This window comes from Alosa pseudoharengus, unplaced genomic scaffold (assembly GCF_046254945.1).
Source record: "Alosa pseudoharengus isolate Yale_2024_CS ecotype anadromous, Long Island Sound unplaced genomic scaffold, YU_APseudo_1.1 YU_APseudo_1.1_scf_4, whole genome shotgun sequence".
Taxonomy (NCBI): Eukaryota; Metazoa; Chordata; class Actinopteri; order Clupeiformes; family Clupeidae; genus Alosa; species Alosa pseudoharengus.
In genome coordinates this window covers 38,034,397-38,052,378 of record NW_027468774.1, presented here as the reverse complement: position 1 = coordinate 38,052,378, position 17,982 = coordinate 38,034,397, and the positions used below count along the sequence as shown (strand labels likewise).

Below are 17,982 nucleotides of genomic sequence, written 5' to 3'. Positions count from 1 at the left end.
ACACAGGGGCGCAGGAGATATTTTGAAAGTGAGGGGGACCAAATTGTGAACACAAACCCATACTGAGATCAGATTTCCAGATATCGGATCGCCACCTCTGGCCCACTTTCGACCATCATATTTTAAACTTGCCAGAATATTAAGATAATACCATTGATTGTTTTCAAAATATTTTTTGATAAAAAAGGTGAAAACTGTCTGTTTTATTTTTTTAGATTTATTTCACACTACTTGGGCCAATGGTAGAATACTGGTCACTACTTGTTGCCAATGGTAGAAAAAAGCAACATGGGATGTTGATATTTTATGAAGCCATGAATGAATCATCATGCCATGATCCAAACATAGACTACACGATCAAATAGCCTAGTTAGGCCTACTTAAATTGTCTGGTATAAACCAAATCAACTCTCCACTGTTTGTTTGCAGTTAATATTTATGCAACTTTAGAACTTAACAAGTGTTTGCTTAACAAGTTACCAGTCCAGAACACACAGAAAATTGCAACAGAAAGTTGCCTTTATAATCAACTATTTGTTCCAACAACATTTAAACAAAGCATTTATAATATTGAAAAAAAATACATAAGAAGTAAAATAAAATACTGTTACTGTAGCCTAGTACATTATCCCAAGCTTCAAAGAGCTCCCCACATCTGTGACAGGCAGATGTGACACCGCTAAATTCTCAGCTTGTTTATACCCCACACTGAACGGATAAGACTGCTAAGCCATCACTCTGGGGTGTGGTAGCCTACTCTCTGGGATTTATGCACCAAGGTAACTGAAGTATCCAATTTGTGTCTTGAAATTATGTTTGAAATAAATGTCTTAGAACAAAAACGTTGATAGACTTGTATTTTATAGTTAGGCTAGTGAAAACGAGTTGATAAATAGGCTAGTTTAGTTTGTTATCAATAAACATGACAGCTAATGTCATGCTGAGCAGGAGGAGTTGAGCACTACCATAAATCCTCAAATTATGCCCGGGATTGATTCTATTTATAGCAGGACAAATAAAGGCAGGTTCCCATACAAGTCGGGGTAACAATTGCCTACCATACCAACAATTGCCATCAGTCCACTAGAAGACATTGTTTCTCAATGAAATAACACCTCTTCTTAACATTTTATTATATGTATTGTATTGTATTATGTTGGTTGGATTAATAGCCTACGGTTGGCAAAGAAAAGTCGTTTTTCTACCATGGGTCTCCAACACACGTTCTCAAGCTCATTCTCTTGTCGTCCCTTTCGAGCTAATTGCCAGAGGCTGAAGCCTACTACATTTAAAATTGTTGCGACTCAAGGCATTCCAGCCTACGAATTTTATAAAAAAAGTACTAAATCATGCATAATTAAACAATAACTCAATTTAGGCTACTAAAAAGGTTTCCATTACAGCACAACCCCTATTCAATGAAGGGCTGCCTTGTCTCGCAATAAACAGCAGTGGAAATCCCGACACTTTTTCAACTGCATGAAACTTAACAGTGAACCATCAAATATCTCCCAGATTTCAGTGCCCATCAGTCCCAACATTTAGCAATATAATCAAACAGTCCAAAAGTAAATTAAATCCCAAACCAAACCGAAAATGCTTTTGATACCGGTATGCCGCTCCAAACGAAACGCATGTCTTAATATATATAAAAATATTTTAAAAAGCCTGCCTCGAATACCAGCCTGACTCAAATAAAGATGATGATGAATGATTTATGCTAAGCAAGTAGCCTGGATTATTTTATGATTGTTAGTAGACAAACTGGCTTCAGATATCCAACAGAGTGAATATGAGATTGTGCCGTCTTACAGTACTGTAGATGGCTGTGGTTAGTGATGTGATGCTGTTAATGGGGAGTTTTACATAGTTAGCGCAAATCCTATATGTTATTATTTATTTAGCGTATATAAGGCTTTTTTTCCTTATCAAAAGTGAGGGGGACGACGGCTGTCTCTTCAGCACTGCGGGGGACATATCCCCCACGTTGACTCACACTAACTCACACAATTCTTTACTGCAAAACAAACACGATCTTCCCTTAGGCCTCACCATCAGTCACTGTTTTTTTAGCAGTTTGTCCACACACCATGAGAGTGAATCGTTAACGATTTAATGAGGTGCCCTTGCATCTTGTCAGTGTTTGCAGAAGACGGCCTCAATGCTCTTTGTATTCATTCCCTTCTCTGTGTTTCACTGCAGGGACTGTGGAGGATCACTGCAAACCAAAAATGAACTCTGTGACCTCACAGCATCCCTGTGTCTCTTGGTGTCTAATACAGATGCTTGGTTTTGTACTGTGAGATTGTGATAGTATATTTTTACTACCATATTTCTCTTGAGACTTAATCAGGACGATGCAGATCAGGATCCAGGCTTTATTCTTTTCAATGAGGGCCAGTGGCCCTCAAGGGAGAGAGGAACATGTTTGTGTCAGCCCATCATGGATTTCACAAGATTCTCAGTATTTCTCTTCTAAAGACTACCGGAAGAGGCTGGCCTTTTATGCTCAATTTGCAAGGGTGTGGTTCACGTGGTGATCATAGGTACAACGTCCTCTGATTGGCTATCTCTTCCCGCCGTTTCCGTCAGCCACACCCAGACACACCTACACACACCCACTTACTATTTAACATATTAGGAAGGCTCCTCAGGTAGAAATGTTATTCAGGATGTTCTAAACATTCTTACACTTAATTCATTATACTCCTTGTACTGAGACTATAAAAATGATACCAAACATGAATACATTTACAGTTAATAACACAAACATATAATTCAGCTAAGTTTAACCCAGGTCTTTGTTTAACCCAAAGAGCAGATTGTGGACAGATAGTAGGAGCCAGTGGGGAGCATTTCACACCTACATCTGCATTGAATAGATCAAAGGGAGAAAGAGAATGCCCTCTAAATGTAAATGTGCTTAGCCTCCACCCAGTCTGGAGCAAGAAATGGTCATATAAAATTATTCCCTTCAATTGTATGTAATGTTTTAACTCGGAAGAGAAAATAAAACACGCACATGTTCAGATTTGTTCGCCAGTGACAGATGTCCTATATCTGATCTAACCATTTTGGCCATGTTGTTGAATTATTATGTCTATGTGTTCTGAAGGCAGATGCTTACACCTTATCATGATTGTCTGAATGCTCAATTGCTGTGTCATATTGTTAAGAGGGAATGGTTGTGTAGGCCACTAATTTATTATTCAGCAATGCAGGTTTACCTCAATTGATGACATATCTCCTATGCAGAAGTCCATTTGGCTGGTATTTTCTTCTTAAGGTACAATAAAAACTAAAAGGTGTGTCATGCTTGAAGAGTCATCATTTAAATTAATGATATGAAATAACTGATGGGCAGAAGCTAGATTATCTGGAGACGGTGTTGGAGAGGAGGATGTTGTTCGAGTTACGTGGCATCTTGGCCAATATTGCCCGGTCACTTCATCATGTGATGGACAAGTACAGGAGTACAGTGGAGGAAATAATGATTTGATCCCCCACTGATTTTGTAAGTCTATAATTTCAATGGTAGGTCTATTATTTTGCATTTCATTTGCCCATGATGGAGAGGTTGGAGTAACAAGTTGAAACAGGTGTCTTTTATGCAAGTTGAGATCAGGAGTAGGCCTACTTTCTTAAAGCGAGAGGACTGATCTGTGAAAAATGCCCTAAGCTCCTCCAAAGACTGTGGAAGCTTATGCAGGTAATTTGGTCCAAGGGAACCATTCCAACAAGCTGGAGAAGGGCGGAAGGGTGTTTTGTGCCCAAAGAACAGGGATCCACACAGATCAGCCAGTTCCGAACGATCTCCTTACTTAGTGTGGAAGAAATATTTTCTTTGCTGTGCTTGTGAAGAGAATGAGCGCTTACATGACCCAGAATGGATATATTAACACCTCTATCCAGAAGGGTGGTGTTGAAGGGTTCTCCGGGTTTTTGGAGCATACAGGGGTCTTCAGCCAACTTATCCAAGAAGCAAAGAAGAAAAAAGGCAGCCTAGCAGTCGTCTGGCTTGACTTTGCAAATGCATATGGGTCTATTCCCCATAACTTGATCAAAATTGCTTTGAACTACTACCACATCCCACATAACATCCAGGGCATGATCACCAGTTACCTGAGAGACATCAAGCTACGATTCCAGTCCACCAAGTTTATAACAAAGTGGCAGCCAGTGGAGAAGGGGATAGTGACAGGAATGAACCTGATAATCTCTGCAGCGAGTACAGTCAAGAGGGCCAAAGACCACAGCAGGATGTCAACAGCCAGCAATCAGGGCATTCATGGATGACCTTACCGTGATAACAACAACTCACATGCAGGCAAGATGGGTACTGGCAGAACTGGATCGCATGACCACTTGGGCAAAGATGATCTTCAAGCCCAAGAAATCAAGGAGCCTTGTAATCCAAAAGGGCAAAATAACTGAAAGGTTCAAGCTTTTTGTTCAAGGGGAAGTGATCCCGAACATCCAGGGGAACCCAATTAAATGCCTTGGAAAGTGGTATGATGATTCCCTGTCAGACAAGAAGAGCATCTCCAGCACTGGAAAACAAGTTGAAGAATGGCTGAAGAAGATTGATAAGTCTGGCCTGCCTGGGAAATATTGTAAAAGTGCTGGATCTACCAACATGGCCTGCTCCCGAGACTCATGTGGCTTCTCATCGTATATGAGGTGCTCCTAACAACTGAAGAAATGGAGAGGAAGTTCAACAAGCACCTTAGAAGATGGTTGGGAATACCCCCGAGCTTTACATCCTTGGGGCTCTACATAAGGTCAGGCAAGCTCCAGCTTCCCCCGTCATCAGTGGTGGAGTCGCCAAATGCAGACTGTCCTTGACATATAGGGACTCCCAGGGAAGCAGGAGTCAGAACGAGATCTGGCCGTAAATGGGCCGCCACCACGGCAATTAACCAGGCAGAAACTTCTCTCAAGACCAAAGACATCATTGGAAACCCTTGCATTGGAACAGCACATTTCCAGCAGTGGTCAAAGTCCATCCCTAGGGAGAAGAGAACCATGATCCAGGATGAAGTCCAAAACCTTGAGGAAGAAGGGAGGAGAGCAAAATCCATAGAGCTCGCAACTCAAGGCGCCTGGACGAGGTGGAACCTCCCCAAGAGGATAATCACATGGAGTGAACTGTGGTGGCTGGAGCCCTTCCGTATATCCTTTCTACTCCGAGCAGTGTATGACACCTTACCAACCCTAGTCAATTTGCATAGGTGGGGGATGAGGGAGGACCCACTGTGCAGGTTGTGTGGTGGGAAAGGAACAATGGCGCACATTCTGTCAGGGTGTAAGATCACATTGAGATACAGGTGGCGCCACGACAAGGTGTTGGCAGTGCTTGCAGATATCCTGGAGCAAGAAATCATACTGTGGTCTCCAGAGGGGAAAGAAAATCATCCTGGTGGAGTTGACGGTGCCGTGGGAGGAGGGCTGTGAGGAAGCTGCAGAGAGGAAATCTGTGTGGGATCTATTGGCAAAGGTTGGACTGAGAGGCCACTTGAGGAAAGCAGCCGTACGTAGGCTGGGAGAAGCGTCAGAGAGAGCCTCCTGTTGGCTCTGGCTCAGTCGCTGCTGACCTGCCAACTGGAGGGTGTTGTGGTTAAGGGTCGAAACACCCAGAGAAGGTTGGGGACCACCTGACGACCTCTCTTTCAGGCCAAGGCTTCATCCATTAGAAATGGTTGGTAGGGGATCAAATACTTTCACTCAGTGAATTGCCAATCAAATAGTTTTTAATGTGATTTTCTGGATTTCGTTTTTGAGTCTCTCACTGTGAAAATAAACCTATTAAAATTAGACCTTTAATTTCTTTGTCAGTGGGTAAACTTACCAAATCAGTGGGGGATCAAATAATTATTTCCCCCACTGTACATTCAGTGCAAGTACCACAGTAAAATGAACGCACCATCTCTCGATATAAAAAAAATCTTGCAATGACACTTCTTGGGCTCCGTATACACACAGTTCATATAATTATTCTTGCCTCACTAAATGTCGCAAAGTGTCCTCCTTTTTGGTGTTATGGAAATGGCCATCCTAGTCTCATGGCATACTTTTGTATTTACTATACTTACTACTCATGTAGACCTACCATGCAAATAAGCACACAATGCACAAACAGCTCTGCATTTCAGTGTACCGAGTGTTGGTTCATGGACACACTCAGGACCCCATGGTAAAGATGTATAAGAAAATGTGGCATCAACTGACTCTAGGGGCACTTCAAAGGCACTGTAAACCCTGCTCTATAATTAAGTTAGAAATAAAAGTATGACATTTGCAAGAATAGGCTATTCTGCTATGTTATGTAGAGAGAAAAAAAACACCATTTTCAAAATAAGTGGCCTTGAGTTTGTTACTGTGATAGGCTTAACTAAAAAACATATTAGGCCTATCTTTAACAAGTGTTCCATATCTACTCTGTATTGCTGTTTTATTGACCTTGGATGCAGTATCTGTGCCTGTTACCTTAATATAGGCCTAAAGGTGTTTTAAATTAAAAATTTCTCCCAGTGCTTGTCATGAGAGTCAATTTGACTGACAGCTGCTTGATAGACACCTGTAATGTTCTCATGGTCAAAAATAGCTGCAGTGAGTTCTGTGCACAACAGCACATGGAATAAAGCTAAAGCAAAATAGCATTTTTGTCTAAATTACCTTCTCTGTTTCAAGGTCACAGATGAAGATATTGGCAAACAATTCCACTGCGTTTGGCAGCATTGATAACATTCCGCTACATTCAAGCCAGTTGTTATTATAGCTATAATACAACGACACTCAACCTATGATGCCGTTGAGCTTCTGCATTCTCATTCCACCTGGCGGCATGACAGCAGGTATGTGCTGCAATATTACTATTTTCATACACCATTTGTAAATGACCTCAGAAATGACCTCTGAGTACCTCAGTATATAAAGAGGTCTTACAGGCGGTGGGCAGTGACTACTCTGACAGCACTAAAAAGGACTTCACACAAAAAAAGGTAACTTTATGATTGCAGCATTTTTATAGGAGTCAAACGTACATTTTTATTAAAACATAATTTAAAGAACATCTAGTAATGTTTTCTGTTCCTGCCTTTCTCTTTACATTTATGTATTTTTGATGAGTAATCAATGTATTAGATCCAACTTCTTTTTTGTGTCATAATAGCTTTTTCATGATTAAATATATATGCATTTACATTAAGGAGATTACTCTTCCAACATGCATTATTACCCTTAAATCTGATGTTGTTTCCAGTCAGCAGGGATGAGGGTTGTTGTTGCAGTTGTGGTTATCTTGGCTCTTGCAGAGCTGGGAAGCTCCTTGTTAATTGGTGCGTTCAATATCAAGTCATTTGGGGACACAAAAGCATCCAATGCGACTCTGATGGACATCATCAGCACTGTGAGTAATAAATGAAGAGTTTGGTTTCAAAACGCTATATCCTCCATTTTAATGAATTTTCCTAAATCATTCATTGTTCTCCAAGTAATTTTAGTGGAACTGCAATTGGGTTATTGTTATTTGATTAATCTTTACTCAATCAAAACAACACAACTGCAATTTTATTGATATTACCTGAAATTGTAGAGGGCAATAGTCAAAGAATAGTTTAAATAGTAAAGAATAAAAAAGAAAACATAAAATACACAAGGTTAAAGTACATAAAGGCATAAAACGGGCAATAGTTTAAAAGTGTTTAAAAAGTAACAATTAAAAGACATAAAAAACAACATGGAATGATTACTCAGTGATAGTGATACTAGTCAAGTACCCAGTGAACATGCAAGGGCCATTGTCACCGGAGCAACTCAGGGTTATGTGCCTTGCTCAAAAGCACTTCAAGGTCAAAGCTGGGAATTGAACCCACAACTTTTCAGGCTACGGCATGCAAGCACAGCTCCTTAACCACTACGCTACCATCGCCCCACTAACCAGGCATATCCAGTTAAATTGGCAAAATGCATATTTCATTGACTCTTTAATGATTTTGTGCTATACTTTTATAGATTGTGCATCGCTATGACATAATCCTGATCCAAGAGGTGAGAGACAGTGACCTGTCTGCAACCACCAAATTAATGCAGCATGTCAACAAGTAAGAAACCAGCATGAAAACATAATTTAACAAATGTAATGATATATCACTTACAATTCACGTTCCTTGTCTTAGAGGGTCCTCTCCTTACGTGTATCGACATATTGTCAGTGAGCCTTTGGGTCGAAGCACTTACAAAGAGAGATACCTCTTCCTCTACAGGTGCATTTTCATCAGTCGATATAAATTTATTTTTGAGAATATGCCTTTTCTGTTCAAATATCATTACTTTTACAATATACTTGGTACTGCTACTAAAATACTTGGTGTTGTATTTGCTCAGGGAACAGACTGTGTCTGTTGCCAAAAACTTCACCTTTGATGATGGATGTGAGCCATGTGGAACCGATACCTTTAGCAGAGAGCCTTTTGTTGTGATGTTTTCATCCAATTCAGGTGGGATACCGAATAAAATAAAAGTGCATCAAAATTAAACTAATATTAACGTATTTGTTTATGTTACAGTATCAGTCTCTCAGTGAGTACATTTATTCTTATTCTGTAACTGTCTAACCAATAGTCGTTGACATTAGAGCTTGTGCCTTTCTGTGCCCCCTTTAGTTGTGCAGAACTTTGTCCTCATCCCTCAGCATACATCACCGGATTACGCAGTGAAGGAAACTGACGCCCTGTATGATGTTGCTGTATACACAAAGGCTCACTGGCAGACCAATGTAGGGCAACTACACAAAACACCCCAATACCTACTATAACGTACAGATACAAAATGTATGGTTGAGGGGGAGAGAGGGAGGGAAAGAGGGAAACTGAGTGTCTGTAGTTTGTGTAACTATTTATTTTCCCAAGAACACATCTGTAACATTGTTTTCCTCTTACCAGCTATCCACATCACAAGTTAATGAAACAGTACACAAGTCACACTTGATAAGCTTGTAGTCTTTTCCACTGGCCTATCTATTTATAGGACATCCTGTTACTCGGAGACTTCAACACTGGCTGTAATTACGTTGTTGGTGCAGAATGGGAGCAGATAAGGCTATACACTGATAAGAGCTTCAACTGGTTGATTCCTAATGATGCAGACACAACTGTATCCAACACCAACTGTCCATATGACCGGTAAGAATTAGTATATAGCCTGCTGTTACATCTCATAATGGGCGCACACACACACACACACACACACACGCACACACACACAATAGCTAAGGCACCTGTTCACTGCTTCCACAGGATTGTGGCCACCACTGATATGATGATAGGTGTTGTTCCTAAGTCTGCTCAAGTCTATAACTTCATGACTGCTCTTGGACTCAGCCACAGTCTAGTAAGGCCCTACACATTATTCCCCTTATGTTTCTTAGCATCGGTATATTTTAAAGAACAGACGGCACAAGTATAATCACTGTTTTCTCTCTCCTCTTAGGCTCTGGCCGTTAGTGACCACTACCCTGTTGAGGTGGAGCTCTACTGAGTCTGCGCTGTCAAGTCCCTGAACAGTCATATTAAAAACATTCCACACGAGGAGGATCTGCTGGTACTCTGACATTTTTTCTAATGTTAAGAGGCACAGTTATACTACAAAGAGGATGTGTGTTATGCTCACCACAGGGTGCAGGCAAGCCATTGACCGTATAACTTACTTTCTGAGGCAATTCAAAATTTACAAAATACAGGCATTTTGAAAATCTCAGCATGTATCTGATATTTTACTGATGAACAACCAATGTAGGAGAAACAAACACAAAAAGACATCACACATCAAACCAAACCAGTACTATCAGCTCAAATAACCAATCTATGGACAGTGATTCTCAAATTCAGTCCTGAAGTCTTTAGTCCAACCTGACACTCACACAGGTTACACCAAATGGACAGGCCTAGATTTAAGAACGGATAGGATTATAGGAGACATTTACCAATCAGATGGCTCTATTTTAGACAAGTTGGTTGGTAGGCACAGAGAGCTTGGCGTTGGGAGCTCTTTAGGCCTTCCTGTTCTTCAGCATGGCCAGGTACATTCCCAGCGACTTCTGGATGGACTCTCTGGTGATGAAGTTAACAAAATACTTGATATCAGTCTCTCTGTTTGACGTCAGTTTGTCTATGGTGGGCTTCCTCATCATGGATTTAGTTATTGAACGGGCGTGGTCTGTAAAACATCAGAAAACAGACTGTCAAACAAATGGTTGTCTTTTGAATGTCACAGAAGCATTCTAACCACTTAAAAAGGTTTTTAGAAACAACATGTAAAACAAATTTAAAAGAATGTCAGTTTAGAGGACAAATGGCAGGTCAGAATACTTTACATCAGGGATGGGCAACAGGGCGGTTTATAAAGAAAACTCGTAGACAAAGTTGGGAAAGGTTCAGACAAGGTGGGAAACAGCTGATCTTATCACAGAATTCAAAGTCAACTTACTGTATGTGTTTAGTAGGCTATGCTTAGAAACGAAATCAGCCGTGAACTTAAGTCAACACTAAAACACCATGCACGAAGATAACTAAAAGTAGGCTACATCAGAGCTGCTAGAGCCGCTGTCGTAGCCGACCTCAAAGTAAAGCAGGGTTCCCAACAAAAGGTTTATTGTGAATGTGTAATATTTTTAGTTTATTTCCAGTTCATTGGTGAATAGAAGCAATATTAAAAATGCATGTGAGTATAGAAAATATTAAATTAATGCATGTTGGTTTAATAAACCGTGCAGACATAAGCTACTGTATATATTTTTATTAATACTCCTGATTCCTGATATCCCAGTGGTGGACGTGCGCGGTCACATCTGGCCCTCTGACAGCGACAAGAACATTTTGTGGCCCTCTCTACCATCAAAGTTGCCCATCCCTACTTTACATTATATTTACATAAAACATTTTGTTTATCCACATGTTACACATATATAAATACCTATTGTGTAAATAAAATAAATAAACTTTCACCTGGAATGGCGAGCCATTTAGTCATGGTCTCTGTGGCAGTAGAGAGGACACTCTCCTGGGGGACTAACTGGTCCACTAGGCCGATTTTCAAGGCATCAGGGGCACTGTAGAGGAGACCCAGCTGCAGGGCTTTCTCTGTCTCCCGATGGCCCACCGTATTCACCATGGTGTCCTTAAACCTGAATCATGGACATAGTTTAGGTCAGTGGTTCTCAAACTTTTGGGTTCCAAAGTCCTCTTGTGGGGGAGAATATTTTCTGAGGACCCCCTCATAATTGTAACAATTAAGCATATGCCATTTGTATTCTCTGAGGTTGTGGCCAGGTTCACTATCCTGTGTTTTCTGGCAGGTGTGTAACTTGGTCATTTGTCAACTTTGGATTTTGCATCACTTGGTGACGTGAACTGACACTAGCTCTGGCAAATAAACCAAGTTAAGCAGCAATAGGAATGGGTCTTTGTGACCTGAGGGAAACAATTCAAGTGAAATGTTAATGTGGGTGGGAGAAAATGGGCACAATTGTTTTCTTGGGGAAAAGGGTTGTCACCTGTAGATATGAAATTTCAAATTATAACCATTTACATTACATTACATTTAGCAGACACTTCTTGACCAAAGTGACTTACATATGTCCGCTATATTACAAGGGATCACATTGTCCCCGGAGCAACTTGGGGTTAAGTGCCTTGCTCAAGGGCACAACAGTGGAAGCCGGGAATTGAACCGACAACTTTCAGGCTACTGCACGCTAGCCCAGCTCCTTAACCACTACACTGCCACCACCGGGGCTTCTATGGGGGCATGGTGAGGTAGCAGTAGCATCACTGTCGGAGACACGATCATGTTCCATACCCAAACCCGATGCAGCAAATCCCTGTTGCCATTGGAAAGAAGCTTCCCAAGCTAAATACCATTCACTTTACTTTACTAAACACATCATCTGTCCCCATAATGCTACACAGAATTTTTAAAAATCAAAAGACAACAAAAGGTGTCACTCACCAAAAGGGGGCGACGATACCAAGCAGGGTTTCATTAAGGCCAATGGAGTAGCGAGGATTGTCGGCCATGATCCTGTAGTCACACGATATGGACATCAGACAGCCCCCAGCCGGACTGGAACCCTATCATTTCAAAAGAATAGAACCAGTTCACAACACAACTCTAAAACTAGATAAGAAGAATCACAGAAGATGAACCAGAGGCAGTAAATACAAACAGCATGATGCCTTTTGCACTGACTGTAGGATGCAACCGTTTCATTTTTTTAAACAAAAATAACCACTGAAATAACTGAAACATGCGTAATTAAGATGCATGACAAATTTCCGTGCAACACATTACAGTAATTGTCTGGGAGGCCTTTGCATCCTGAGTAACTATCTAGGCGGCATTACATCCTGAGTAAATGTGTAAGGTCCTCAGCTTCATGATGAATCACACTCACATTTATAGCTGCGATGGTCACCATGTCAGAGCCATAGAGTTTCAGCCACATCTCCTGCACGGCTCTCCAAAACTCTCCGGCATGTTCCGGGCCCTTCCCGTACATCTCCATGATGTCCAGCCCTGCTGAGAAGACCTTTGGCTGGGACTGTGGAAGACCAAACAAACAACAGTGGGTAAATATTTTCACTTAATTTGGTGATAAAATTAGATACAAAATTGTTCATTAGTAAGGGAATTGCCATCACAAATATATCACAGTGCCTGCAACAAATGACCTGATTAAACATAACAGTCTCTGCACTGACTGTAGATTGAACCTATTCTAACCAAGTCAGCCTGAAGGCACACTGTTGTGTGTCCACTTACCGAGGTAAGAATCACCCCTCTGCAGCTCTTGTCCATTTCCAGTTTCTCCATGTTAATGGCGAACTCTGTGAGAAAGTCCAGGCTGAGACTGTTCACAGGTGGGCTCTGGAAATTCATCACTGCAATACCTGCACAAAGATTTGAGGATGTCACACTCACAAACATGTTTTACTGCTTATTTGTGTAAAAAGAAGCCTTTGCAAAATATGCAATGCTGAGCATGGTCTATGGCAGTGATTTTCAACCGCTGTTCCACGGCACACCAGTGTGGCATGAAAGAACATCAGGTGTGCCGTGGGAAATTGTCCAATTTCACTTAATCGGTCCAAAAACATTTATTATTTTTTATAGTAGGCTATGCCATTGTTGAGCATCTGTGCCTGCAAAGTAGTGACTTGTTAAGTAAATAAATACTCTTTCATGTCAGTGGGTGGCAGTAGGGAGCACAATAATGAATAATGAAATAAATTAAGTGATGCGCACGGGAAGTGGCGGTGAAAAATAGATATCGCAAAGCTAGATAGCGTTGCCATCATGGTGAGGCCAATGGAGAAACAGGTGTCTCTGATTGTAAACCGGAGAGGTGTCTCTTATTGTGGAAGTGTTGCCCACAGACAGTAAGGTGTTTTCCCCAGCAATAGGCAGCCGCGTTCACGTAGCCTATGCCACTTAATAATTAATTAATCAGGCATCTTTTGTCTTGTGCGTCAATTGTTATTTTGTACATTTGTTTGTTTGTCTTGATGTCACAGAAACGCTGGCGACTACGCCGCTCCGTCCGGCATCTTTTGTCTTACTAGTGTGTAAAGCGACCTTGGGTGCTTTGCAAGGGGCTATGCAACAAATAAAATGTATTATTATTATTATTATTATTATTATTATTATTATTATTATTAATAGAACTCGAAGGACAATGCGGTATCTAGCTTTCTAATATCTATGGGAGAAAATATGTAAAACAGCGATGGATAGGCCTACTTGAAAAGGAAAAATGCAGACTCTGAACTGAACTGTAAACAAATGGAGACTACATTTTCATTATTTTTGCTGTATTAGGCTACAATGTGTAATTTTGTTACATTTTTGGTTGGTGGTGTGCCGCAGGATTTTTTAATGTAAAAAATGTACCATGGCTCAAAAAAGGTTGAAAAACACTGCTCTATGGCATTCATTCAGTTATAAAACACAGGTTATAAATGTAAGAATCTAGCTAACATTGAAAAGTGATAGTCTTGGAGTTATATGGGATATTTCATGTCAAATCAGATAAGGTTGTTGCTGCACTGTCTCACATTTTGTTAAAACCTTGTCTGTATCATGAATGGGTCCCGAAACCAAGGTCTGTGAAATATTTCTGTTCAAATCCTGTCGTCATATTTTTTCCAGCCCTTGATATTACCTCAGTTTTACAGCCTGAACACAACAGTATCTGGGAAGCAATGTTTGTATATTAATGTTATGAAAAGTATTATTCACAGCCAGCCCAAACTTTGTAGGATGGAAGATGTCTCAGTATGCATACCATTAAATCGTTGAAAATCTATGTGGAAGTAGTATGGGGCATTTAATGCACAAAGTATAAGTATAAGTATATATAAGTTTTTTGATCCCGCGAGGGAAATTTGGTCTCTGCATTTAACCCAATCGTGAATTAGTGAAACACAAACAGCACACAGTGAACACACAGTGAGGCGAAGCACACACTAATCCCGGCGCAGTGAGCTGCCTGCTACAACGGCGGCGCTCGGGGAGCAGTGAGGGGTTAGGTGCCTTGCTCAAGGGCACTTCAGCCGCGGCCCGCTGGTCGGGGCTCGAACCGGCAACCCTCCGGTTACAAGTCCAGAGTGCTAACCAGTAGGCCACGGCTGCCCAATGGTCAATGTTGTACCACAGATAATTACATTGAGCTTCTTATCTATGAAGAAAACATGCAACAACACTGATGAAATGATTACATTTAGTCATTAATTATACAACATTGTTCCTACTAGCTACCCCATATACCAATTTTGTCATATGAAAATGCCCAAAACATGTGACTCATTTAACCCTTAATATCTTCATGTTCATATCGTGTGGATATCTAAATCATCGGCGCAACATTAATACAGTAGTCAGTCTGATTTGACACAGGATGACCCTATGATGCCCTTACGAAAAAGAATCTTATAGTATTTTGGGGCAAAATATTATAGTAATACTACAGTATTTTGGGACATACTACTGAAGGATTAGTGTTTTGGGACATGAACAGAGAGAGGTATTGCAAAACACCATAGAAATTATACACTACCATAGAACTACTAGACCTGCTCTTTGTCATAAGGGACAATAGGGTCAATCATGTGTAGGCTATTAAATATGAAGAAATTACTTAAACACCAACTTTAAAACTGGACAGCGGACAGTCCATATTTTGCACAGCACATTGAATAGTTCATTTGGACTGGGTTTTATTTGTGAAAATTTGATTTGTTTAACTTTATGACCTCTGAGGCTCGACTTGTCTGTAATGACCATGTAGGCGCTTACCCAAGCAGGGCAAGGCATGTGAGAAGCTGTGCTCCACTAACCTGAAGTGCTGTCCAGATCCACTTTGATTTTAGATGAGGTTGAATTGTGTCTCCGGTTGTGGACATAAGGCAATGCACAAACCCTCCCATTTCTGCAGTGCAGAAAAAACGATGAACATAAACCTGCGGAGATGAGAAAACTACACCATTAGCTCTCACCGATTAAGAAAATGAAGCAATGTCATTGATAATATTATGGCAGCATGACAATAATGCTAACGTTATTTAGAATGAAATAAGAAACTTTTGAATGCATACCCTAGCAATGTTACTTTCAAGATTCTTTTACATGTAATATTTTGACTACAGCAAGAAGCCGTTAAGTTATTAATTAGGGTACTATAGCTACATGCTTTTATTTTAGTTGTTAAGTATTCATACAAATCCTGAGTAGTGACCTTTGTCCCAAATTTCAGAATAGCAGCGTAGTACTGGCTAACATTAGCTGGCCTTAGCATTCCTAACTTTATGAGTGCATAGCAACGAGACACGCTGAAAACGTAAGACGAGCAGGAAACGTGGAATCAGTGATTTTCAGAAGTATTTGAGAAACATGCAAGTTCCTTAACTGAAACATACCAGAAAAGGTTAACTTTGCAGACTGTCTCAACGCAGTTGCCATGTCTGTCAGCTGGGATGTACTTCCGTAAATGGATGTTTGGCGGGACGGCCCACAAACGAAGAAAACACACGCTGGTTGGTCAGTTGTAAAGTCATACGTGGTGGGAGGGAACAAAACCAGAATAATTTGCTATGTTATTGGCCAATTGTTATGTCGATCTCTGAAAAGTTTTGTATGGTTTTTTTAGTCTTGCAGATTTTACTGAGTTTACTGCTTCAACTCAGAAGTGAGCTACGCGGACCATATCGATAGTTCCTTTTTTGTTTAGGTAGCTAGTAGTAGTGAATATTTACAATATTTACAATATTTACGTGGCTTTGAATGTTTATTTTATCAGATGGCACACACAGTGGGATGATATTTATTTTTGGCTATAATAGATACATTAAATAGATAAATACATAGATTAATAAATAATAATAAATCATCAGCTCTCTCTCATACTCTCACATACATACACACAGATCAACATCATTCAACATTCATTCTTCAGCCGGGACGCGACACGGGGCACATATGACCCGGCACCGCTCACACTCAAACTTCTCATCATCGTCGTCATCCCAGTTGTCCCACTGCTCACATGTGCAGTGAAACCACTCCATGCACAACGGGCAGAACACCCACGGCACAATATCTTCCCCTCCTGGCAGAAAAATCTTTTTGCACCTGCCACAGACATCTAACAGAAAAGTAAGCCAAAGAAAGGTGAAGTTAATAGGCTATAATTTAATTGTAATTTCTTATACTTTTATAACATTTTACCTTTGTCTTCTTCCTTTGGTATTTTTTTTGCCCCTCCAGCTGATTTCATTTTTTGTCTTCTGACCTGCAAGGGACACTATTTTAAATTTTGAATTAAAAAAAAAAAAGATATTGATAGTCAATTAAACTCTATTTACCTTCTACCGGTGCTGGGGCCTTCCTCTTCCTCTTCCTGGATGAGAAGGTGGCTGAAGAGAGGGAAGAGGCATGGACTGAGAGGTCCGACCTAGCTTCGGAGGAGACGGCGAGCAGAGCAGTGGTGTTAGTTGGGGCTGAGGGTAGCACAGGTATACAGCAGGAGCTGGGCCTGCCTCTGCAGCTGGGGGCTCCCCTAGAGGCCGCAGCGGGGTCGGTGGTCCCTAGGATGATGGTACTGGCTCGCGGCCTCCTCTGTCGGGGCCTCTGCTCCTTTGCCTCTCTGGTCGCTGCTAACTGCTGTTCTTTTTCCTGTAGGAGTCTCTCATACTCCTTCCCAGTGATGACCCGGGCCTTGGCAGCAACTTTCCTCCTAGTGGCTCTCTGAAAGGTGGGCTGGGTCAGGACCTCTGCCAGGTCAGGGGGGATCAACCCTGCTTCCACCAATGGGTGGTTCAGAGGGTTCTGAGAAGGGGTCCTCATGCTTAGAACAGCCGCGTGCCTCTTCTTAAAACAGCTCCACCACTTTCTACCTAGTGGTGGCAGTTCTGGCTGTCTGCTTCTCTTCCTCAACACCGCGGTGGCATACGCCAGGAGCCGGGGCTTGGTGAGTGGGAAACCATGGTCTGCACAGTACAGGCAGTACTCCACTAGAGCTTGTTAGTCCTCCACTGAGAGTTTTTGTCTTGGGCCTGTACGGCAGCCATGGGAAACCCGCCCAGTCACTCTGTCCCTCAAGGTGTTACGAGGGACTTTGAAGACCCGACATGCCTGGCATACTGGCATGCCTGCAGCCCCCTCCTCCATTGCCCGCACCATGTTTTCGTCTCTCCACTGTTTTCTTGGTGCCATTTTCTATAGTTATAATTATAAAAGGAAAAGAAAACTAACCTTTCAATACACTTCACTTTCTAGTATTTTAGATATTTATTATTGTCTATCATAAAGCCAAATGCAGACTAGGCCCAACATTTAAATGGCTAAAGCGTAACTGACGCCAAAATGCATCCTAGGGTGTTTTTGTGAATGTAACCGAGTCAAACTTTCGTTTAAAAGCATAATTACGTC

At 41.2% G+C, this 17,982-nt stretch overlaps 2 protein-coding genes across 4 annotated transcripts; one reads left to right on the top strand and one right to left on the bottom strand.

Moving 5' to 3' along the window:
• Positions 1 to 7,034: 7,034 nt before the first annotated feature.
• On the top strand, positions 7,035 to 9,537 carry dnase1 (deoxyribonuclease I). Its single transcript, XM_076266730.1, has 8 exons — positions 7,035 to 7,408; positions 8,014 to 8,102; positions 8,178 to 8,264; positions 8,386 to 8,498; positions 8,664 to 8,776; positions 9,028 to 9,182; positions 9,297 to 9,390; positions 9,490 to 9,537. The coding sequence occupies exons 1-8, from the start codon at positions 7,271 to 7,273 to the stop codon at positions 9,535 to 9,537; spliced, it is 837 nt and encodes a 278-aa protein (XP_076122845.1). The 5' UTR covers positions 7,035 to 7,270.
• eci1 (enoyl-CoA delta isomerase 1) lies at positions 7,289 to 17,222 on the bottom strand. Of its 3 annotated transcripts, none has more exons than XR_012982602.1 (11): positions 16,917 to 17,222; positions 16,780 to 16,843; positions 16,598 to 16,696; positions 15,972 to 16,085; positions 15,393 to 15,515; positions 12,820 to 12,947; positions 12,452 to 12,598; positions 12,007 to 12,128; positions 11,004 to 11,182; positions 9,983 to 10,215; positions 7,289 to 7,406 (listed from the first exon to the last, which is right to left on the bottom strand). XR_012982602.1 is itself a non-coding variant. In XM_076266185.1 (10 exons), the coding sequence occupies exons 2-10, from the start codon at positions 16,826 to 16,828 to the stop codon at positions 10,049 to 10,051; spliced, it is 1,128 nt and encodes a 375-aa protein (XP_076122300.1). In that variant the 5' UTR covers positions 16,829 to 16,843; positions 16,917 to 17,220; the 3' UTR covers positions 8,881 to 10,048. The 3 variants fall into 3 exon arrangements, 1 of the variants encoding a protein (XP_076122300.1); XR_012982603.1 differs by lacking the exon at positions 7,289 to 7,406 and adding an exon at positions 7,550 to 8,468; XM_076266185.1 differs by lacking the exon at positions 7,289 to 7,406 and having other exon boundaries at positions 8,881 to 10,215; positions 16,917 to 17,220.
• Positions 17,223 to 17,982: the final 760 nt, after the last annotated feature.